Source organism: Aspergillus aculeatus, assembly GCF_001890905.1.
Source record: "Aspergillus aculeatus ATCC 16872 unplaced genomic scaffold ASPACscaffold_4, whole genome shotgun sequence".
Classification (NCBI taxonomy): Eukaryota; Fungi; Ascomycota; class Eurotiomycetes; order Eurotiales; family Aspergillaceae; genus Aspergillus; species Aspergillus aculeatus.
Window position 1 is genome coordinate 1,450,636 of NW_017962979.1, and position 24,223 is coordinate 1,474,858.

At 52.5% G+C, this 24,223-nt stretch overlaps 5 protein-coding genes across 5 annotated transcripts; 4 read left to right on the forward strand and 1 right to left on the reverse strand.

Annotated features, from left to right (window-relative positions):
* The first annotated feature begins 152 nt into the window (after positions 1–152).
* On the forward strand, positions 153–4,144 carry ASPACDRAFT_76720 (putative ubiquitin C-terminal hydrolase). Its single transcript, XM_020204769.1, has 3 exons — positions 153–513; positions 583–783; positions 863–4,144. Exons 1-3 carry the CDS (start codon positions 283–285, stop codon positions 3,716–3,718), a joined length of 3,288 nt encoding a protein of 1,095 aa, XP_020058660.1. The 5' UTR covers positions 153–282; the 3' UTR covers positions 3,719–4,144.
* A 2,080-nt stretch (positions 4,145–6,224) lies between these two features.
* Positions 6,225–6,803, forward strand: ASPACDRAFT_58652 (cytochrome b5-like heme/steroid binding domain-containing protein; the record flags this gene model as incomplete). Its single annotated transcript, XM_020203375.1, has 3 exons — positions 6,225–6,343; positions 6,410–6,536; positions 6,630–6,803. The coding sequence occupies 3 exons, from the start codon at positions 6,225–6,227 to the stop codon at positions 6,801–6,803; spliced, it is 420 nt and encodes a 139-aa protein (XP_020058661.1).
* A 661-nt stretch (positions 6,804–7,464) lies between these two features.
* On the reverse strand, positions 7,465–12,047 carry ASPACDRAFT_76723 (putative RNA binding effector protein Scp160). The gene is made up of 5 exons (XM_020204770.1): positions 11,825–12,047; positions 11,306–11,762; positions 10,985–11,238; positions 8,662–10,930; positions 7,465–8,610 (listed from the first exon to the last, which is right to left on the reverse strand). Exons 2-5 carry the CDS (start codon positions 11,676–11,678, stop codon positions 7,625–7,627), a joined length of 3,882 nt encoding a protein of 1,293 aa, XP_020058662.1. The 5' UTR covers positions 11,679–11,762; positions 11,825–12,047; the 3' UTR covers positions 7,465–7,624.
* A 1,666-nt stretch (positions 12,048–13,713) lies between these two features.
* On the forward strand, positions 13,714–15,955 carry ASPACDRAFT_115103 (putative nucleoside transporter). Its single transcript, XM_020195869.1, has 3 exons — positions 13,714–14,521; positions 14,579–15,260; positions 15,316–15,955. Exons 1-3 carry the CDS (start codon positions 14,177–14,179, stop codon positions 15,807–15,809), a joined length of 1,521 nt encoding a protein of 506 aa, XP_020058663.1. The 5' UTR covers positions 13,714–14,176; the 3' UTR covers positions 15,810–15,955.
* Positions 15,956–20,863: 4,908 nt separating this feature from the next.
* pakA (mitogen-activated protein kinase kinase kinase kinase STE20) lies at positions 20,864–23,570 on the forward strand (the record flags this gene model as incomplete). The annotated part of the gene is made up of 4 exons (XM_020199313.1): positions 20,864–22,864; positions 22,918–23,017; positions 23,077–23,411; positions 23,466–23,570. The coding sequence occupies 4 exons, from the start codon at positions 20,864–20,866 to the stop codon at positions 23,568–23,570; spliced, it is 2,541 nt and encodes an 846-aa protein (XP_020058664.1).
* Between the last annotated feature and the right edge of the window lie 653 nt (positions 23,571–24,223).

The window sequence follows — 24,223 nt, forward strand, 5'->3', positions numbered from 1 at the left end:
CCTCTCCTCTTTTCTCCTCCTGTCTATTCGTTCTTCCTCCCGCCATTCTCCGTCGGACTTCGTCTTTGGCGCATCTTTCTCTTCTTCTCCCGTCTTTCAACAATCCTCTCTGTCCTTTCATTCTTCGTGCGTTTGGATACCCCGTCGAGTCGTGGGATACCCCTCCGATCTGCTCCCGCTCCGAGCCACCTTCGAACAACTACCGATCCATCCCCGCCTTAGCTCCGACAACTTTCAGGTCATGTACTGAAGCTCCCTTTCTCTCAATCGCCGTCTTGTATCATGTCCTCAGATGCAGCGGCTTTCCCCTCTCCACCGGATTTCGCCCCGTGGGATAATGCCAGGCGTCCTCGATCCCTCGGAGTCATGCCGACAAGCGGGCGGCCATTCGGACTGGCATCGCAGCAAGTCGGCAACAATCAGAGCGCCCCGGCAAGCCAACCGCCGTTGTTTCCCAACATAAAGGATCTACAGGATGAAGCGGCAGCTTTGGATGTCAATGAGAATGCCTCGGTATGTTTGAGATTTGGGTGTAGCGCCTGCCACAGTGGTATCGCAGTTTATACTGATTGAGACCTTTAGCTTAGTGTTTTGCTTGAGCGAGCGCAAGTGGCCATAAACCAAGCCCGGGAGCTTTCCGACAGCGATCAACTAGATCGAGCCTATGTGCAGTACCTTCGTGCCTCCGAGATAACCATCAACATTATTCCCCACCACCCTGACTATCGTGCGACAGCCAGTCAGAGACCGGCATGGTTCAAGAGATTTGCCGATTTGATGATGGTAGGTCGTCGCAAATTCACGCGAGAAGCCTTCTTTAAGCTTCTGGACTATTAGATCGGGGACTAATCAATTGTGGTAGGCGGTGCGGACGAAACAAGGGACGATGGATGATATCAAACAACAGATCGTGGAGAACAATCTAATGACAAAAGTGCAACCGGTTGGACCACCGTATTCACACTCAAGCCGGCCAAAGTCAGAAATTCTGAGTAGTGCTGCCTCTTCCATGAGCAATTCGACGCAGATGCCGATCTTGTCACACCATCAACAAGATTTTGAGCTACAGACAAAGCAGAATCGATACTCCAGTCCTCCATCTGATGCACTCGCACAAAGATTCGCAAAGCTAAGGATGTCACCCCCTGACAGCACTCTCTTAGAGCCCACACAAAATGGGACGAGCAATATGTTACAGTCCGCGCCGCAAGTTAATCCGTCGCAAACTTCGGCTCAAGCGTCGCCGCAAGGCTCCGTTTTGAGCTCTCCGACACGACGTCCCTTAGGGCCTCGTAGCATGGGATCCCCCCATGCGGTTCCTGCTCTTCCCCCAAAGGTTCCTCTCAACACATCTCTTCCACGGGCACCCGACCCAGCCTATAGTCCGATTTGGACAGTGCCATCACAGGGACCCTCAAACCCGCCGCGGACCTCGACGGAAAGCTCTCGCCCAGTCAACCCACGGTATTCTCAGCTCGCAAACTCACATGGGAGCCCGAGCCGGAATGGGTTTGATGATAATCCGTACCGATCCAGAACCCCAAATGGTGTTCATCAAGTGCAGGAGATCCGAAGCAGCAGTGCTGACCTCCCACACAATACTACGATCAATCCGACAGAGTTACTAGATTACCTTCGCAAATACAACATTCTGCTGATCGATGTGCGGCCCCGGGAGCAGTATGATAATGGGCATATATATGCCTCTTCAATCATATGTGTTGAGCCGGTGGTGTTAAAGGAGAACGTATCAGCTGAAGAGTTGGAGGAGCGTCTTGTGGTGTCGCCGGAGTATGAGCAGTCATTATTCGAACGCCGGAATGAATTTGACATGGTTGTGTACTATGACCAGAAAACATCATCGGTTAGTTATCTTGCTGGCTCTCCCGTTGGCACGACAGCGCCTCATCTCCGAGCGCTCTACGATACGCTTTACGAGTTCAACGCCTACAAACCCTTGAAGGACGGTCGACCACCAGCATTACTTCTAGGCGGCCTCGACGCATGGATTGATCTCCTAGGCCAACAATCACTTGCCACATCCTCCACCGCTGCTGTGATGGGATCCTTGCAGCCAAAGCGACCACTGCGAAGGCCCGGGCGACCGCTTGGAAGAGTGCCTACGATGGTCAGCGCTAACTCTAGCTTAGAGGTCAGGAAACGACGACTGCGCGAGTACAAACCACTGAATAACCAAGAGCTCACTGAGTGGATGGAGAAGTCCAAGACAGAGGAAATTGATGCCAGTACATATGTCGAAGAAGATGAAGAAGCACTGACGGAGGAGCCTGCTGGAGAGGAGGAGGTTCCTGCATCGCCCTTTGTTCAGAATTATGAAGACTTCCTGCGGCGCTTCCCCGAACCAGGTGCGATTCAGCAGTCAATGGTGGTACCACACATACGACCGGCGGGCACTGCTGCACCGAATTACGCTGCTCCTGTGCCTGTCGCTCCCTCGCGGCCGCCTCCGGCAGTTCCACGGCCTAGCTATAGCGGCGTATCGGACGGCCGGCACATCCAACCTACTCTGGAGCGGCAGAGTTCGGCCACGAAAACGGCACTTTACACCCCCCTGTCCATGTTGAGCCGGCTCAAGCTTCCTCGCACTGGGTTGACCAATTTCGGGGTGACCTGTTACATGAATTCGACTCTCCAATGTCTCAGCGCGACCTTACTGCTGAGCAAGTTCTTCATCGATAATCGGTTTCGGTACTATGTCCAGAAGAATTGGAAAGGATCCCAGGGCGTCATGCCAGGGCTTTTTGCGAATCTGATCCGGTCGCTGTGGAAGAATGATGTTGAGGTAATCATGCCTACCTCATTTCGAAACTTCTGCGGGAGGTTGAATCAAGAGTGGGCGATCGATCGCCAGCAAGATGCCAAGGAGTTCTTCGACTTCGTTGTGGATTGCCTGCACGAGGACCTCAACATCAATTGGCAGCGCAACCAGCTCCGCCCTCTGACCTTCGAAGAAGAGATGCAGCGGGAGCGAATGCCGGTCCCCAAGGTCTCCAAAATTGAGTGGGATCGGTATTGTCATCGCGAGGAGTCCTTCATCTCCTCACTCTTCGCCGGGCAACATGCGAGTCGATTGCGCTGCACCACATGCAAACGGACGTCCACCACGTACGAAGCTTTTTATAGTATCAGCGTGGAGATTCCTCCGTCTGGAACGGGAGACATCTACCAATGCCTTCGTAGCTATTGCCAGGAGGAAATGCTGAGCGGCGACGAGGTGTGGAAATGTCCGTACTGCAAGTGTGAGCGGGTTGCGACCAAACAGATCATCATCACGCGGGCGCCTCAGATCCTGGTGATTCACTTTAAGCGATTTTCGGCGTCGAAAACGCAGAGCGCGCGGAAGATCCATACCCCGATAGATTTCCCGCTGCATGGGCTGCGGATGGACGACTTCGTGTTCTCGCAGCCGACTCCGACCCCCATTCCGAACGGTCATTCAGCAACCGCACCCTCGGAGACGACGATCGCGACCGCCCCTCCCTTCACGTATGATGCTTACGGCGTGCTGCGACATCTTGGGTCCTCGATGAGCAGCGGACATTACATCTCTCTGGTGCGAGATGCGCAGCGACAATGCTGGCGCAAGTTTGATGACGAGCGGGTGACGGATTTCAACCCGCGGGATCTGCGACCGAAGGAGCGGTTGCAGAACGAGCAAGCTTACATTGTATTCTATGAGCGAGTGCCTGCGAAATGAGGGCACAGCTGAGCATCTTCTTTTCTTTTACCTTGATCCTCCAATCCTCATTTCATTCAAGCGATTATGTTTCCAATCTGCTTGAATTTGTGTTACAGTGCCATTCCGTGAGCGGGATGGATCGACGCCAAACCACCGACTCCCGATTGGCATGATATGATTACAACTATTGCCTGCATATTTCTTTTTTTTCCCCCTTTGCTTTGCGTTGACTGGAATGTTTTCTGGCGAAGACACGACTGCATAATGACGGGATGTGAGCATGTGAGCATGTGACGAGATCTTATACCTTGTTTTAATCTTATTGCTTAACTTTGTCCCTTGTGATTTAGCCCTTTCCGAGTTTAGATCTGCTCTATAGCATGGATGCATGGATGTTGAATAGGTAGCGTTGTGTGTGCAGCGGGAATGAATGGATTCCGACTACTTATGCTCGCACTGGAATAAGCAAAAAAGACTACGGAGTACTGGTGACGAACTAGTCGACTAAATCGTTAGTTACAGGCACCCCCGGGAATGACGCAGTCAGCTCCGACGGGCTCAGAAGAATCCTACGTAGTGCGCCGGACTCTCCCACAGACCGGCGAACGGACTTTGCAAAAGCTAGGTACGAGAAGGTTCCTGTCATAGGGCACCAGCTCCGACACGCATTTCTACCAAGAGCAACTTAGTAGAAAGTATAGGGAAAGTCCGTCGCACTAAACAAACCAAACCCGTGATAGTCCGCCAAACGAGCCAACGAGAACTGGAGCACTTTGACTTGATGGATGTGATGTCTAACTCCCGTGGAAGACAATCGAACCTTCGACAACTCCTCCTCGGCACTGAAAGAAGTAGGGAATTCCGCCCTTGCTCTGAATTTCCGCTCTGGAAGGGGTTCCTTTCAGCGCGAGGGGGTGGGGGGGATTTGGGGAGTGAAAGTCCCGATGGGGCTTCCCGGGGGTGGCGGGCAACTGGCCAACGGGGCGATCTTTTCCCCGAGGTTACGGGTAACGGCTATCGAGAGCGGGGAGTCCGTCCCCTCCAGGCTCCAAGGTCGGGAATTGTTTGGTTTTCTGTCTGATACTGTACTCGGTACTAGTGCTATGTACGTATATTGTGCTTAAGTAGTTTGTATGTAGTAGTTGATCTGGGATTGGATGTATCTATGTATCTAATGATTATTTTCGTATCTACATAGTGATGCATTTGGAAAGAGAGGGTGGTGGTACAGTATATGTACTGTTTGTAGTTATCATCGTATACAATCAGACTGTCAGATAAGGTGGTGGAGATTCATCTCCGACACCGACACACTAGGCTTACTGTGAGGTCTCCGTACTATTCGCGAGGGGATCAGCAACCTTACCCAGTAATCATATTCCCGTATGCAACCCCCCTCTCCGAATCCTCAGGGTCTAATCCTCACCGACGATTGAACAAACAACGTAGCTAGCTACTAATGTGCAGTACATAGACAGACTCTGTTCGCTGCATGTTTCTTCTTATACACACACACCTTGCAGTTCCTTCCTGCAATCTACCCTTGAACGTATTTTCTTCGCCCTTTTTTTTACCTTTTTTTTTTTTTTGGTACCACAGGCAAAGTTTGCCTGATCCGGGATAGTGCGCTCTATGCTCTGACTAAGACGGGAATAAGCGTGCTGTGATTGGTGTAGACGGACCAATCCCTATCAGGCCACTTTTCAAGATTGCCCAATCGGGAAGGTGTTGGGAATGACAACGGAACTCAGCAGAGGAAGCAAAGACAACTCGGTGCTTCACAAGCAAAGATGAGATGAGATAGGAGGCTTCCATCGAAATGCAGGCCTTTGAAGCTCGGTAATAGAAGATTGGAAGCTCCCAAGGCTAACTGTGAGTCCGGGAGTGGTCCCCGGGAATGCGGTGTGGGTTTGGTTTGGTCTGGGTCAAAGGTGGCTGCCTCAGGAAGCCACAGCCAATTGATCGACTCCGACTGATGGGCCGGACTGATTGATTATTATTATTCTTCTTCTTCTTGACTATCTCGCCGTCTTTCCCTCGCTCACTCTCTCTTCCTTCTCTTCCCTTTCCTTCTCCTCTTCGTTCTCCGCTTAGTCTTCTTCTTCCCCTCTCTCTCCTTCTCCTTCGGTGCTGCTTCTGCTTCCTGTCTCTGTTCGCATTCATCTTCAGTTCTATCTGGTGAGTTCCTCTCCCTGCTACTCTCCCACTTTCCCAAGAGACACTCCCTATCTCTCACACTCCCCCTCCCACCCCGATATCCCCAAGAGCAGCGCATCCCAAAGTAATACAAGCACACGGGTGTATCTGGAGATCTGTACATCAACCAAGCGCATCGCGCGAAACATCACCTCTTCCCACGCCACCATCACCGCATCACCAATCCCCTAACCTGTCTGCCTTGCCCCCAAGTCCTCACCACCCACTTCTCACCAACCGCACCTCCAACCCTCAAACCAGACCAAACCAAACCAAACCTCACTAACCACTCCCCTCAAAAACCCCAGCCCCAAAAACCACATTCAAAATGTCCGACGTCAAGGAATTCACCCTCGCCGAAGTCACCGGCCACAACACCAAGAAGGACCTGTACATGGTCATTCACGACAAGGTCTACGACTGCTCCTCCTTCGTTGACGAGCACCCGTACGTGGCCCTCCCCACCCCTCCCCCCATATGGGAAAACACCGATTGACACTGCCCCAAAAACAGCGGAGGCGAAGAAGTCCTCCTCGACGTCGCCGGCCAAGACGGCACCGAAGCCTTCGAGGACGTCGGCCACAGCGACGAAGCCCGCGAGATCCTGGACGGTCTCTTCGTGGGGAACGTGAAGCGCATGGTTAGTTGGCCCTGCCTGACCCTACAAACTCAACCCAAAAACAAACCCCCCCCCCTCCTCAAAACCCAATGCTAACACCTCCTCAAAAAAAAGCCCGGTGACCCCGCCCCCCGCTCGCACGCCAACCCCTCCGCCGCCTCGGGCTCTTCCTCCGGCGACGCCGCCGGTCTGGGCGTCGGCCTCTACGCCTTCCTCGTCGTCGGCGGTCTGATCGCCTATGGTGCCTACCAATATCTGCAGAAGGCTTCGCTTGCGTCTGAGCAGTAGACTTTTTTTTCTGGTCTTGTGGGTTTTTTTGTGCGTATGTGTTGGGTTGTTTTATTTCCGGTTTTGTTATTGATGTGTGTGCTCAAAATCCATACCGTATCTTCTTAATTCCCATTCCTTTTTCCACGTCTACGGCTTTGAAAGAAGATCCCCCTTTTTTGTTGCGTTTTTGCCGGTCTTGCCAGATGAGTGGGTTCGAAATGTTGTGGAAGTGGGTGTATGCTCTGGTTCTGGAGAGAAGAGACTCAAGTGGCTTAGGTTCAGGGGAAGAAGCCTTGTTGATTGGGGAGTGAACGGTGGAAGGTGGAAGATATCTTTACCATGTTCCATTGGTGCCGTGTGCAATCTCAGATATAGTTTCAATTTTGGTGAACGATTACGCGAAAAGAGTGTCACTTAAAGTCAGAAGGCATTATACCCCCTTTTACTGCGCTGCAAATGATTACACCTGGAGGTAGTTGTAGAGTAGAGTAAGATGAGAGTCGATAGGGCTAGCTCATGCATAAATCATGGCACAAAGATAAAAAAAAAGACAATCCAACCGCTGCCCAAAAAGAAAAAAATGCTCATGGGATCTCTGATCGTAACAGTCTTCTTTTTATAAACACGTAACAACACAAATATAGAACTGTAAAGTTGAAAAAAAGAAGTAATGGTAATCGTGGGTGTAGAAATGTTTAATGATACTGAGGGGTCCATAAGAAGGGGAGGGAGGGAGGGAGGGAGGGAGAAGAGAAAAGCGTCCTGATTATTTCCAAAACCCTTTCCTGGGTGAAACCACGTCTTGTTCTCTTGCGCTCTGTATGTCGTCGTCAATCCATTTATCGGGAGTTGCCGCTCGTGCCAGCGCGGACTGCCTCCAGGATCATGTCCTTGGCCTCCTCCAGACCGTCCTTGCTGCCCTTGATCTCGATCGCCTCGCCCTTGGCCTGGCCCTTGGGGACGTTGATCCGGCATCCCGTTTGCTTGCGGATCGCGTTGATCTGGCTGCCGCCCTGGCCGACGACGAAACGGTACGTCTTAGGGTCGGGCAGGATCAGGTAACCGGTAGCAGACTGTTGGGAGGCGTTGGCGATGGCCTTCTCCAGAGCCGACTTGGCCTTGGCCACGTTGTCGCTGGTGCCGGCGAGCACCCACGGAATGGTAGCAGGTTCGGACAAGTCGGCGGGCGCAGGGCTGTTGTCGATCACCTTCCACGAGTGGACCTCGGCGGCATCGGTGGGCTCATCCGTGATCAGTGGCAGCGACGAGGCTCCGTTGACCTCGCCGCGAGAGTCCTCCGAGACGGGCTTAGCAGGCACCTGCTGGCCAGCGTGATCGACGGTGACACGGTAATCGTTACGAAGACGGCGGAAGAACGAGCCATTGTCGGCAATCACATGGTGCAGATGGCGGGGCACTTCAACCGTCTCACCCTGCTGATCCTTGAGCATACCGTCAATGTGCTCCTTAGCCTCGGCAACGGCTTGGCTGGGTCCCTTGAGCTTAATCTCGGTGCGGCCAGAGCCCTGCTTGGGGATGTCCAGGGTGATGTTGAACTTCGATTCAATGTTGCGGCGAGTATCACCACCGCGGCCAATCAGAAGACGGTGTTGGATAGTGGGAACATCAAGAGTCACCGTCACCTGATCCGCACGCTCCTTGACGAATTCTTCGATGGCAGCGATGATCTTGTCAACAACCTGTTCGTTTCCTTCCAGCTTGATGGTCGACTCAGTGCTGTCAGGACGGGGGAACTTGACCAGCCGAGAAGCACTGCCATCAGTGGGACCGCCAGCATCAGCAACGATCTTACGGATGTTGGCACCTGTGTACTGATTAGCAAATTGCGTCGACTAGCATTGCGGACCAAACTTACCGCCACTGCCGATGAGGGACTTGTGGTACTTCTTGTCCACGTCGATGGTCTTGGTGACGATGGAATCGAACTCGCCAGATCGTTGAAGCAATGTCTTTTTGGCCTCTTCAACCTGCTGCTTGGTACCCCGGATCTTGATCTGCACGCGGCCCGACTCATCCGGTGCATCGTTGGCGCCCGGAACATCAATCTGGGCCCCGGTATCGGCGCGGAGCTTGTCCATCTCGCGACCGCGCTGCCCGATCAGAGAGGGGATCTGGGCCTGGGCCACCGACACAGTCGCGGTGTGGGAGTGGTCGACGACCCACTGCAACAAACTCAGGATCTCATCCCGTGCCGAGTCGGCACCCTTGCTGGGGCCCTTGATGATAACTTCGTCCGCAGCCTGCTGAGACCGGTTGGGGCGAGAGCCACCAGCTTCGCTGGAAGTCTCTTGGTCGTCATTGGCAGCGCGGGGGAACTGAACACGGACAGAGTAACGGTCCTGGAGTCTGTTCACCTGGCTACCCTTCTGACCGATCAGCTCACGGTGATATTGGGCGGGAATCTTGAGAGTGTGCGTCGTCTCATCCTCCAATTTCTTTCCGAGGTTGATTATGCGGGTCTTGGCAGCATCGGCCTTCGCCTTGGGGCCCTTAACTTCAACCTTGCCGTTCTCGACCTTGATATCCACATCGAACTCGTCGCGCAGCTTGTTGATGTTCTCGCCCTTCTTGCCAATGAGGAAGTTAGCGAACTTCTGGGGGAAGTCGAAAGTCGTAGTGTAGCCTCTCTCAAGGTCATCCTTCTCCTGCTCCACAACAAACTCCTGAATCTTGGAGATCAGGTCTTCCACGAGGCGGGAAGGACCACGAAGCGCAACTTCGGCCTCGGTGCGGCTGGATCCTTCACCGACAATGGCACGGACGGGAATCTCATCCTCGCCCTTAGACTGTTGTTCGCGGGCAATGAACTTGCGGACCTTGTCTTGGTACTTGCTTGGCACGTTGATGCTCTTCGCCACGACTTCCTTCTGGTCACCAAGAGCGCTCAGGAGGTAGTCCTGAGCTTCCTGGAGGACCTTTTCAAAGGTAGCAACTTCTGCGGGGGAAGGTCTTTGTCTTGGAATCTCGAATTGGCCAGCGCTAGACGAAGGGCCCTCGTAAACCATGAACACATCCGAGCTATCAAGGTCTTCGGGCACCAGGAGGTGAACACCATAGTCGTTTTGGAGCTTAGGGATAGTGCGAGACTCCAGGTAGGGGTGATAGTAAGGATCAACGTTGACGGCACGGATTCTGGTTGGGGGGTGTGCTTGGACGAGGTTCATGATATCGGAACGCGCACGAATGGTGTTTTTGCCGTCCCGAGAGTAAACCTCCCAGGTAACCGGACCGTTAGAACTGGGCGGGAGCGCAATGCGAGCGTCATACAAATTTTCCAACTCCTTGATAATCTGGCGCTGTCTGAGGTAGCGAGTCAAGGCACGAGCATGGGCATGAGGTCCAGCAGGCGCATTGGGGTGTTGACGGGAGAGGTCAATGCTCGCCATTTGCATGCTTGTGGCGAGATCCATGGCCCTGTTAATACCATTCTCGATGCAGTCAACAGGTCCCGTGATAGTAAGGAACTCGCTATCATCGGAATCGGGAGGCAGAACAATGGCGCAGCCAGTGTCGGCAAGGAATTCATGCAAAGCATCAGCATTGTCCCCGAGGATGAATTGATGTTGACCGCGGTTGATGGCGAGTTGGCGCAGTGTCAGCTGGCGCTGCAGCTCGGCAGCAAGCCTCTCAATCTCCGCGCGAGCTTCCTGGGCCGCAGTGCGCTCACCAGAGATGTGAATGTGTCTGTCCGAAACAGGAGCGAACTGAACATGACCGGGGTCAGCCTCCTGAGGGGGAGGCTGGCTCTGCCAGGTGTCGTAACGCGGCACGTGCACCTGTGCCTTTGTGCGCTGCTCAATTTCCCGGAGCTGCGCGTTGTGAGCACCTGCAATGAAAGGGAAGAACTCGGGGGGGATAGTCTTCAGTCTCAAGCTCATGTTGGAAGCTCTCTCACGAACAATAGCCTCGATCTCACGACGAGCCATTTCCGCGGCAACGGCATCACCTTCGATCAACACGTCAATGGTATCATCGTCATCGAAATCATCGGCAGAGGCAGACTCGTCAGCACGCGGGACCTGAACACGCGCGCCTGTGCGTTGCTGAATGTCTTGAACCACAGCTCCTTGGCGACCAATGATGTGGGGGCGGGCGGATGTGGGGATGGGAACGCGAACGGATTGCTAGATGGAGATGTCAGTCATTCATGCCGTTGGTGGACAGTGTCATCGACATACCTTAGATCCGACTTGCTGTGCGACCTCCTTCAGCGCCTGTCTGACGGCATCCGCGGAACCTTTACCCTCAAATATGATGGAGCCTCCCGGTCCACCGCGCATATCAACGGTGGCCTTGGAGCGCCGAGAAATGTCGCGCAGAATGTCGCGCAGAGGCTTCTTCATCTGGCCGCGGGGAAGCATCTGGGATGGTGCGAGCCGAAGCTGCTCCATGTGCTTTCCAGGCAGACTCATGATTCTCGGGACATCAGAAGCTGATTCAAAACCTGTGTCAGCCGCGAGGATCGGAGGTTGATATGTAACTGGCCACTGGACACATACCTGCTTGTGCACCACTGGCGCCGTTAGCGACAGCAGCAGCGGAAGGACCGCGAGCACCCCAGGCCGAGACGGCAGGGGCCTTGGGCTTGGGCCCACTTCCAAGAGCAGGGAACAATTCCTCGGACTGCACGTCGAAAGCAGGGGCCTTCTTGGGGGCAGCCTTGGGGATGGACGGAGTCGCAGGCTGAGAGGAAGCATTGGACTCGGAGGCCTCAACCACCGAGGATGGGGGAGGGTGCTTGAGATCCTCCTCATCCACTACATCCTCCACGGTCACCTTGTGTGCCTCATCGCGAGCGTGCTGCTCCTCCAACATAGCGGCCCGGGACTTGGTGCCACCGTTGACATCGACTGCGACTGCTTCGGAAGCCATTGTAGCAGGATAAAGCGAAATGGGACGAATTGCACCGCAGATAGTGATTAGGCGATTGGGCCGAGAAAAGAATACAGACGGACACTAGCAGACGATGACGTTAGGATTAGGAAGAGAGGACCAATGGAGAGAGAGGTGCAGTATACCAGCTAAACGCAGGCGTCCGTGTAATTATAATTGGATGTCGAGTAGCGGGGAATTGGAAAGGACTGATTGTTTTGACCACACCAATCCCTAAATGCAAGAGCCAAAACTGGAGCAGCTGAGAAGCGAACAAAGTCAATTGCTATCTGCTGAGGCTAAGGGCTGTAGAAACGATGAATAAAGTCAAGATCGCAGGCGCTATTGCATCCCAGGACTGAAAATGAGGGGGGGAAGGACTTCGGAAAAAGTGGGAAGGCGGAACAAGAGGTAGGATGTAAGAGGGGGAGATGAGGAATTAGGAGAGAGGGGAGGGAGGGGGAGGAGAGGTGAATGAGAGAGGGAGAGGAGGGAGAGAGGGTCAACGAATTGACACAATGGCGAGGTAGTAGGTAAAGATGAGGGTGGTGAGGATAGAATGAGAAGAGGTAAAGGTAAAGGGAAAAGAAGGGAATGGAAGAAGAGATGGAAGTTCGGGAAGAGGACAGACAACTGCCCGGGGGGGGGGGGAAGCATGCAGTAACTTAGTGATTATTCCTCTTTGGGCGATGGTCTGGAGTGCCACCGCCCAGAGCCGCCTTTCACTCACCACTTACTTTCTCCCTCACTTGCTCCCTCTCTTTACACTGCTGCTGTCTCTGCTATGCCATCATGGCATAGATGACTGCCATGATGACTGCCGTGCCCTCCAATTGGATCTATAACCACACAGATCATTATTGAGCAGGGTTTCAGAGCACACAATAGCATCTTTTCTTTTCCGTGCTTCTGAATGACCCTGTTAACACTCCAGATGCTATCTTCTTCTCATTCGAAAAGCTGTCCAAGTTCTGTTCTAATGACAGCCGACTGACTTCGACTTTCATGCTGAATGAGGCTGAGAGGAACGAATGAGAGCCAAAGGCTGACACATCCATGGTCTTGCTGAGTCCGGCTAACTAACTAGTTACTGACGTTACTGTAGTCAGCAACACCCCACAAAACGTGAACTCACAAAGCTTTTCTTATGAGAACCAGAATGTGGAGAGATTTTGGGATCGGAAGAACGTATTTGCTTGAACCGAATCATGTCACCAAGTACAGTTAAGCTTTTGTTTGGGTATTTTGGGTATAGGCCTCGAGTCGGTCTCAAATGCGGCGCATGGCCTTTTCATATGGCGGCCATTACTTCCGCACTGCTGAAGTGTCGTTGATAACGACCATCATTGAACCCCCAGCTCTCGTTCCTTTGTTTGAAGGCTCATGCAGACAGGCGACACAGCATACCCTATGGCTGCTGCCAAGATCCTCTCAACTTGTGGAGGTGACCTTGCACGGGCTGCCCTTCCGTAGTGAGCTCAGTGTGGCGGGATGTCCGATAGGCCGCCGGGGTTTGGCCCAGAGTCCGAGACAGATACTCATATTATCGCGCGGGCGAGATTGGACAATCGCCACTCAAGCAGAGGGTCACTGCGGGAGTTTCTGCCAAGACAAGCTTATCATAGGGTTGCACTTTTTTTTCCCGCTCCCCCTCCTCTCTTTTGGCCCCTCCGCCGCGAAGGATCCTCCTGTAGATGCGCCTATCTACACAATGCTCTTCTTGAATGCATGTAGGCCGGAGAGGGTACAAATCAAGCCGTCTGACAGTAGACTGAACGCTGTTCAAAGTCTTGGTGGTGCTCTAATAAGGTCACCGAGGTCGAAAACTTCTCGACCCACTCCGCTCCGAGCGTGCTGCAGAGAGAGACACATGGGCCGATGTGGATCGCAACCTTAACCCAGACAGGTAGACTGTCTCTGCCTGTCTGCCACTGCACTGATGGACAAAAGACTGCCTCTTTAAATTTTCCTCTCGGGTTTGACAGCCTCATCATGACCAAAACAAGACAAGAATGGTATCTTGCCACGTGCTGCCCAACCCTAGACTCGGGAAGTCCAACAGATTTTAGCCGGCGGAACATCTTCTTATCACCCAAGAAATATCATGAGATCCGCGGTTCTGCTGATTTGAGGTTAGACTGAGGGGGGCAAATCGCCAACTGATAAGAGAAAAAACCGCGTCCCACAAATAACATTCCAAAGATTCTGGAAGGCAAAAGATAAAGCGTGCCTGGGAGTTGCCGACTCGAACCAAACGGTCCCATCCATTCCTCGGCTAGCGCCGCCTGCAGTTTCTGGGACTCTTTTCAATGCCATACACCAGTTTCTCTTATTAATTTTTCGGAATAAGCCGTGCTACATATAAATAACGCCCTGGCATTTTTCTGGGGAAGAAAAAAAAAGTCTCTTTCCTTCTTCCTCTTGCTGCGAGCGATCGAACTGTCCCCCAAACAGCAGCAAGCAGCAAGCAGCAAGCAGCAAGAAGAAGCCTCCAAAGGATGGAGTACCCCACATTGGAAGAGGGCCACAAGGTCGAGCCGAAGCTGTCAACAGCTGAGGTGGAGGAACAATCCCTGGTGAAACCCGCGGGCTTCTTCCCTAAGGTCCTCTACTATGAGGCTCTGTTGGATAAGAAGTTGGGGATCGAATCCAACAGTATCGAGCGAGTGACGCCGGAAAAGAAGCAGCCTCCCAACAGTCTGGCCATGGGCTTGATCTGGGCGTCTGCGACCATGAACCTCAGCTGTTTCAGTACGGGATTCTTGGGGTGGGAGTTTGGCCTCAGCTTGGGGCAGGTCATCCCCATCATCATCTGCGCGACACTTCTGGGCGGGGCAATCACGGTTCGCATACCATTCTCTTGATAGGCAGTCAAGAGTGCTTACGTCTTTCTCCAATAGGGCTGGTGTGCTACCTTGGGTCCCGGTACTGGTCTTCGCCAAGTCGCCATCTCTCGATATTCCCTAGGATTCTACCCATCGTCTATCATCGCCGCGCTCAACGTGGTCGAACAGCTGGGCTGGTCCTCTGTCAGTTGTATCACCGCCGGCCAGGCTCTCGTCGCCGTCGCAGATGGAAACATCTCGATCGTCGTGGGAGTCATTATTGTGGCCTGCCTCAGTCTGGCCATCGTCTTTTTTGGCCTGAAAGTGGTGATGAGCCTCGAGCAGTGGATGTGGCTGATCGCCTTCATCATCTTCATGATCGTCTATGGGCAGTCAGGCAACCATGCCAACCTCGCCCAACCCGCTACAGTCTCCGGCTTGACCAAGTCCGGACAAGTCCTGAGTCTGATCAGTGTCATCTACGGATCCAGTGCCTCGTGGTCTTCCATCGTATCCGACTTCTACGTGCACTACCCGGTCAACACCTCCCGGGTCAAGGTTTTCTTCTTCACCACCCTGGGTATCTCCCTGCCGACCTGCATTGGCCTGCTGCTGGGCGCATGCATTGCCTCGGCGCTGGACACAAACGAGGAGTGGGCCGCTGCCTATGACGGCGGCATCGGCTATATGCTGCAGGAGCTCATTCATCCCAAGAAGTTTGCGAAATTCTGCTTAGTCCTGATGGTTCTGGCCAATGGTAAGCTTTCCCCATCACACGTACCAAAAATAATCCGATACTGACTCCATCCCAGTCGGTATGAATTGCATCAACATCTACGCCGCTTCCATCAGCGCGCAGTTGTTCGCCCCGCCCTTCCGCAAGGTGCCCCGCACCATCTGGACGGTGATCGTCTTCGGCTGCATCATCGCCATCGGTATCGCCGGTCGCGACCACTTGCTGACTGTGCTCAACAATTTCCTCTCGCTGCTGGGCTACTGGAACACCTCCTTCTTCGTCATCCTGTTCTGCGAACACTACCTTTTCCGCGGCGGCAACTTAGCCAACTACGACCTCGACGCCTGGGACACTCCCTCCCGCATGCCCATCGGCTTCGCCGGCCTGACCTCCTTCCTCTGCGGCGCCGCGGGCTGGATCGTCGGAATGGATGAAACCTACTACGTCGGCGCTCTGGCGAAGCTGATCGGCGACGACGGCGGTGATATCGCCAACGAGCTGGCGCTGGTCTTCACCACCATCTCCTTCATCCCATTGAGATGGCTCGAACTGAAATATGTCGGACGATGAAGGCTTTTGCGATTGGATTGAGTTTGTTTGGGTTAGGACTTTTCTAGAGAGATTCTTTTCATCTCCATATATACATACATAACGAAGACATAATGCCCGAGAAGGTGGTTGGGACACCTTAATAGGAATACATATATTCACTACTCATTTTATCACCTTATTCTCAAACTCCATCCATCCCATATACCACTCGCATGTGTGCATGCATGCAACTAGTAAACGCAAGGCAGGGATGGATCTCCCCAATCCCGCAGGTATAAGTCTCACCAGCCCCATTGAGCTTATACCATCCAGGACGTTTATGTACAGTACAGAACAGCCTTGCATATCAAACCTTACCCCCCTCGCTTCGTCCCGGGAGAAAGCGGACGGGGGTAGGTAAGCGGCCATGTCATTCCAACCTTACTTGCAGGTGGCCAACACCCCGCAAAGCTTGAATCTCTACTCCACTTGCAGTGGATGCAAGTATGTACAGTACATACAGCGACAGCCACGCAAGTCTTCTTTTCTTCAACCCCAATACCCTCTGGGAAATACAGTTGCTACCGCAGCCTCCGAGTGTCAAAAGTCAATCATCCATCGACGGAAGCTCTCACGTGCCGATGATAGTGTTCTCAACCACAAAGCCGAATCAGAAATACGCGCAGCATGCACATATCACCGTCGAGAACAAAGCACCTGGTATTCGCAAGTGGCGCATGGCATAGAAAAATGACATCATCGCTAAACCCGAGCTAAAAAAAAAAAAAAACAAAACAGAGAGAGAGAGAGAGAGAAAGAGAAAGACCGCTGAAAAGCTATCATACGCATATAAGATGGGCATCTCGGGGATGCAGCTGCAGCTGTATCCACTTACACATGGAAGTATACAAGTACCGCCGGTATATGCCCAAAAGCCCCATCCATACTAAGTGACGTGAGATGTGCACTATGAAACGGAGCGGTTGTTGGTAGGGAGAGTGCTTGGAAGCTCAATCGCCCATTCCCCTTCCGCAAAGTGGCAACAGAAACCTGAGGCCGTATGACGGTGTCAATCACGATCATCGTGGAGTGACGATCCCGTCTCTGAGTGGGTGAGCGAGCGTGTGCTGTGGGATTCAGAATGTACAGTGCCGGGCCGAGCCTGAGATGTTATCCACTTGGATTTTTGTAGATCGAAGAAGGGGTTTTGTTTGGGTCGCCTGAGATATTTCTCTTGGGTATGGAGAGCAGAGCTTTATGTATGGATTGGGGATATGCTGGACTACTGCGATTGGTTGTTGATGTTGGTTGTGGTTTTGCTGGTTGGTGGATGGAGGGGTAGGTGTATCCGTAGGAGGTATACAGATAAGCCGAAGAGGACTGTTTAGGTTGACGTCTATGCTAAACACCAAGCAAACGGACATGTTCTCTCTACGCACATCGAGTGTTCATCTGTGGTCTTAACACACCAGGTGCAATAGGCAAGTAGGGCTACCAATGCCCATCAGCACTGTACCTGTACCGGCTCAAAGCTTTCAAAGAGGAAAGCCGGACCTCTAGCAGTCCAGGTACCTGGATGACGCCCAATTTCTAGACTTTATTCCAAGGCCACAGCAGTACCACGGTGCACATACTCATAGCCTCGGTATCTGATCACGGGCATGGTCGAATTTGCACCCCAACCATTGAAGCTTTCTTGGAAGGTCAATATGTCCTAGGTCGACTTCAAAAGTCAGGGTCTATAGCACGGCTGCCTGCACACAAGTTGTCCCCTCGCTGGATTGATGACTACCAATCCCGATAGACTCCGTGCGTTATCGCTGGATCTCGATTCCACCATCAGCAAAGGTTATTGCCGCTTCTCACTCCGGTCAGTATGATGTGACACTTCATTCAATCAATAATTTGCGAAATACTGCAGCTTTATTGGACATAGGTCGATTCGACTCTGCCATCGAGTTCCAGGGGTAAGGGGAAGGGGAGTTAAAAGTACGGAATGTTCAAGTACGAGAAGAATGATAATTGACGGTCTAAGCGCCCCTTCCATTGTATCAAGATCTTAGTACTGAGTATTTGTTACATGGATGAGAGCCATCCCATCCAACCCATTCGATCGCAACAGCCGATAACTTATGGCAATTTGGAAAACCTGGCATCGAGGACACTTAGACGTCACTTTTGTTGCAGAAAAGGGAAAAGGACGGGATTTGCCGGTCCCCGCCCCGACCAAAAGTCTAAATGAGACTGGTCGAAGAAGGATGAAATCAGCCAAGTTTCACATAAGAGGTTCTAGCCGTGATATATCGAAATGGCAATGAGTGAGGAGGAGCTCCGTCGCGGGGCGCGCGCGCGCGCGCGTGTGTGTGTGTGTGTGTGTGTGTGTCTACGGTACTCTATTGTGGTGACTACCCATGTCCTTCTCAAACGAGGCTCTAGAGATCGTCGTCTGTCCATCGCTATAGAACAGTCTTCTATGCTTCCATTCTTCCAGCCCCCTACCCCCTAGCAAGGGTTCTCGGGATTTTTTTTCTCGTGGTTTATAGTCGGTTTAAATGATGATCAGTCATATATGATCTGCCCTCAGCCCACTCATTTTCCTTTTTATCCTACCAAAGATTGAGATTGGTGCGCATCAAGGGGGCAGGCAGCGGCAGCCCGGAAACAGATGTGTGACTCTTTCTCTCTCTGGTCTGGAAACAGAACAAGTCTTTTGCTGCAGGTGCAGGGGTCGGAAAGTGGTCAATAATCTAATGGTATTTCCGAATGGACGTGGTGTGTGTGTGTGTGTGTGTGTGTCGTGTTAATACGAGTATGATCGAAGCAACCCTCCTCAAATTCACGCACAGTACCTGCAGAATTCATCAGATCTGAGGTAGCAAACCTCCCTGTCGCAGTCCTCCCCATGAGCTGAGCTCAGTGCTCACTCATGTCAGTCACGGAGTAGACTGAGTTAGTGAGTACATGGTTGAGGAGCAACCTCAAAAGACGTTGATACTTCTAGCTTGATTCTCAAAAGCGATGACGCTATGCTCTGTCTGCCCTCCCAATCAATAGTAAGTAATGTAATATCGGTGGGCGTCGAGGTCGAAGGGGAAAAAGTATCCACTGCGGCATGGAACAATAATAGTTGTCGGTATTAAGGGCAGATTGATGTTGGGCACACAATTTGGTTGGACTGGAACTGATTTGTGCCCCGCCCTTCCTAGCGCGCCACTAACCGTTCCATCCTGTAGGTAATAAAGTATCATATTATTATTATTATTCTTGTCGGTTTGATTATTATTACCATCATTCATCCTGCAAGCTTCCCACTTCCAACTACTGATTATTCTTCTTATTCCCAGTGAATCGCCGAAGTCCGGGGCAGCTCAGACAATCTAATCTATCTGACCTACTAAATTACGATGATGCTAACTTGTTATTAGTCCCCGGCCGGGGACGGGAACCCAGAAATGACTAAGACCAGATTCGAGACCTTCGGCTCCCTGAGTCGTAGGGAGCGCTATACCTACCCTCCTGGGCCTTTTTCTCGTCCGAAGTGACGGAAAGGAGTGGAGTTGTACCAGAGAAAAAGGGAAGAGCATCAATCAGTCAGTTCGCGCTCCACATCTCAACATGCAACTGGGGTCGAAAGGACGTGTCTAGAATTTTTTTTTTTTCATTCTCTGGGTTGCCCGTTCGGATGCACTGCTCACTACACACTACACAGTATATCTGAGTCTGAGACAGATGATGTACGCCTTTTTTACGGGGGACAACAAAAGTACCGGCCAGTATTGTATGTATGTATGTAACTACAGACTGTACTGGCAGCAGTGCAATACCTACCTACGGAGTACCGACATCCCCTTTTAGACAATCCGTCATTGCTTGTTGTGACTGATAGGAGATAGGTACTAGGTAGTCTCCCAGCAGTTGTATGGGTTGGACATGGGACAACAAGAAGCCTGGCAGTTTGTCCTCCCATGGCGCTGGGATTATGATTGGAATGTTGACCGCGCGATTACTTTGAGTATGTAGTAGATGCTGTGGCACTGCTATACTACCTTGTGCACTCCGTAAGTCAGTAGTTTTTGATACCAGCCGCTGCCGTCTGTGGCTGGACCCGTTGTTGTAAAAATAATACAGAACAACGGGCCGTTTTAGCACTCGCTTCAATAATCAATCGCTTGCTTCTCTCCTCCACCGTTCAATCTAGTCTACCGGCTGCTGCTACTGCTACTGCTGCTGCTGTTGCTGCTCCTCCCCCCCTCCTCTCTCCCTCCACCTCGCTCTCGAATCGCCCACCTCCCCCCCCCTTCTTACCCCCACCCCTCTCTCTCTTCCTCTCTCTCCCACCGTCATCGCTGGCCGTCCTCCTCGGTGACTGTTATGTTATTACTTTTCTTGGTGTTGCAGATCTGTGTGCTGAGCTGTCGGTTATCTGCAGTGCATACTGCATTCAACAGAATCAAATTCCATCACTGACTTTTTGTTGTTCTTGATATTTTTTTATTTTACCTATTTTTTGGGGGAATTATTCCGTGAGGTTTCTGTTACCATACCAAACCTTCCTTTCTCTTTTGTCTGCGTTGTCTGATCTCCCTCTCTCCTTTTACCCGTTACCACCGCCGACAAGTCAGACAGAAACAGACACAGAGACAAGACAGGTCAGTCAACCTCAGTCACCGCCTAGTTAATGCTCTCTCTCCACGTGCTAACTAATGGTTGACGGTAGCCCGCGGCAGCTTCTTTCGCGCCCTCCCTTGCGTCTGTCCAAGTATTCTGGATCCCTCTCACATATCTGATTCCTCCGTCGCTGCTCCATCAAAATTCACAACCCCCCCCCCCTCCTCCTTCTCCCCGTTGGGGCTATCGATCTGACCGTGCAGCATTGCACCCACCCCTCCCCTCCCCGCCAGAAGTCCCCATTCGACACCTATCGTCGACAAAAGGTGATCGGTAGTGAAGAAGCACAGTGCGCACCGCCTCACTCAGTGGCATCCCTTCTCCCTCCAATCAAACCTCAGTCTTGGTCGCTCAACCCTGCTGCCACCAGTCGCTCGAACTGTCACTCCACCTCTCCCTTCACCCCCCCCCCTAAACCGCACGTCATGAATCACGATAGTTTCTCTTCCCTAAAATTTCGACGGTCGTCAAGCAAGCTTCACAAAGACCCTCCAAGCTTCACGTCCCGCATCTTGAAGAGTCAGCAGAGCAACACCTCCCTCAAACGTCACCCCTCAGCCCCCGTCTACCCTCGTTCCGCTGCCGCTGCCGGAGGTCGAGAGCACACTCGGACGAGATCGAACGCATACGGATCATCCTCATCCTCCCTCGAGCAGAACAGCGGCAATCCTTCTCCAGCACACTCTGGCAACGAGTCGGGCTATTTTCCGACCAGCAATAATTCCTTCAAGTCCCGCCCTCCCCCCGCCGGCCGATTTTCTCTCAGTGAGCAAAGCTCAGATGAACTGATCGGCACCCCATTTGATAGTCGGGGCATGCTCAGCTCTTTGAAAGAGACTTCGACCGAGTCTGATCCCATTCCCGAGAAGCCCCCAACCTTGCGGTCGGCCACAAGCCCTGAAACCCGAGGATTGAGACAGTCGGCTAGCCTGGCTACCTTACAGAGCCGAATGGAGACGTTTGTGCACAGGGCGACCGACAACGACCGCTCGGTAAATCCGAAGCGTCTCTCCGACGAGGGTAACACAACGACCAGGCCATTTGCGGGCAGAAGCAAGAAGAGCAGTTTTTCCAGCTTTGTCAACAGTATGCTCGGCTCCCCACGAGGCATCAAAATCTCCGCCCCGGAGAACCCCGTCCACGTCACGCATGTCGGCTACGATAACCAGACCGGCCAGTTTACTGGTCTCCCGAAAGAATGGCAACGATTATTACAGGAGAGCGGTATCTCTAAGAAGGAGCAGGAAGAGCACCCCCAGACCATGGTTGATATCATGAGATTCTACGAGAAGAATGCCCGGGGTGATGATGAGGTTTGGCACAAATTTGACCATGCATACCCGCAACACCAGTCAGTAGCCAGTCCGGCCTCCGGCACGGGTTCCTATGGTCCTGGCGCGCAGCGAGTCTCCCCCCCAACAAGTCCTCGATTCCCTCAGAACCATGAAGGCAGCTTCGAAAACCCCCGGGCGCCACCTCCGATTCCTCGCGGTGCTCCTGCAGCAGGCCAAGCCATGTCACCATCGGTGGGTGGATTTGTTCCCAACCGGGCCCCGCCCAAGCCCCCAAGCGCAGGCACGATCACCCCAGCTCGCCCCGCTCCTCAACCTCCTTCCGCAGCTACCTACCCTGCAGCACCGGTTCGCGCAGCTCAGGATGCTTATGCTCAGGCCTATGCAACACCGCCAATTCCGGAGACAGAGCCTCTACCCAAGGAACAACACCCGCTCAGCAGATCCAACTCCAAGGCAAATGGTACGCCCGTGCCCTGGACAACGCCATCTCCGGCTCAGTATCAGCAACAACAGGAGCAAGCCATGGCTGCAGCCCAGCAGGCGATTGTCAGTAAACAGCTTGAGCGGAGCCGCAGTCAGCGTCAGCAGCAGGCCGCTCAGAAGCAAGCATCGCAGCAAGCACCTCCTCAGCACATTACTCCCGTGGAAGAGACATCTGCTTCAATGCAGCAGGCACGCGCTGCTCCGGCTGCCGCTGCCGCTGCCGCTGCCGTCGGCGCCGCCCCCGCTGCTCGTCCGCGGCAACGGGCCCGCCAGAGTAACATCATGGACGTTAGACAACGACTACTCGCGATTTGCACTCCCGGCGACCCGACTAAGCTTTACCACCACCTTAACAAGATTGGCCAGGGAGCATCGGGCGGCGTCTTCACTGCGTATGAAAATAACTCCAATAGTTGTGTCGCTATAAAGCAGATGAATTTGGACTTGCAGCCCAAGAAAGACCTTATCATCAACGAAATCTTGGTCATGAAGGACAGCAAGCACAAGAACATCGTCAATTTCCTGGACAGTTATCTTCACGGTCTGGACCTATGGGTGGTGATGGAATATATGGAAGGTGGCAGTTTGACAGATGTGGTCACGTTCAACATCATGAGTGAAGGGCAGATTGCTGCCGTGTGCAGAGAGGTAAGCTACAATGTCTGTTGCTAGCCGTTGTTTCAAAGGCTGACATTTGTAAGACTCTGAGTGGTCTGCAGCATCTTCACTCCAAAGGTGTCATCCACCGTGATATCAAGTCGGACAACATACTGCTATCTTTGGATGGCAACATCAAATTGAGTAAGTGGTTTCTTCCATGTTTGGTGTTTACCGGACGGTATGTCTAACTTTACTTCTAGCCGATTTCGGTTTCTGTGCCCAGATCAACGACTCGCACAATAAGCGAAACACTATGGTGGGCACGCCGTATTGGATGGCACCAGAAGTCGTTACCCGAAAGGAGTATGGCCGCAAGGTCGATATCTGGAGTCTCGGAATCATGGCAATTGAGATGATTGAGGGCGAGCCCCCTTATTTGACCGAGTCGCCTCTGCGAGCGCTGTACTTGATCGCAACCAACGGAACGCCCACGATCAAGGACGAACACAACCTGTCTCCTGTTTTCCGGGACTTCCTGCACCTTGCACTCAAGGTGGACCCCGAGAAGAGAGCGTCTGCTCATGACCTGCTTAAGGTATGTCGAGTGTTTTTTCTCTGGCTGTTTGAGCCCTTGCTAATTGAGTGTCAGCATCCGTTCATGTCCCTATGCGCCCCTCTGTCACATCTGTCGCCGCTGGTGAAGGCCGCGCGAGCCAACCGAGCGCAAGAAAAGGCTCAAAAGGGGGGTGCCTAGGTACCGTGACTTTTCACTGTTACTATATACGTCGATATCTTCTGTCTTCTCTCTCTCAGATACCCATGACTCCCGATGTTTTCATATTTGCTGGACATCTTATGCTGGCATCGCATAATGACCAACGTCTTGTTCATCCTTCTCTGTTTCTTTCTGCGAATCTCCCCTGATTTTCTAGACGGCGATGGATTCTTCTTGTGATGACCTTTCTTTCATCCTACCTTTTACTGCGGTGCTTGTGGAGCTGGAGGTCTGGAGCCTTCGCCCATTGAACACATGCACATTGTGTCTCGACGGCATGGCTGGTCTTCCCAGGTCAGCCATTGGAAAGGTGGAAAAATTGTTTGTAAATTTCTCTACTTCCGGCATTTGTCCTTGTGCGAAATTCATACTAGCGGACTTACCGGGTTGCTTCTCCAACTACGGTTCGAGTCGAATATGTTGTTGTGCCACATTACGAGTGACAAGTCTGCACTTGCATGTACTAGCAGCGTCTTCCCGTTTCCATATTGATGCGATGGTGCCCTTGGGGTTTTCTTGCTTTCGTGCAGGCCGGTGATGATTTATGAGGCATTTTCTGGCATCCATTCTTCATGATAAAATAAGAACAAAAGCATGAACTTGATTCGATTTGTTTGATCTGCTTTGTGATT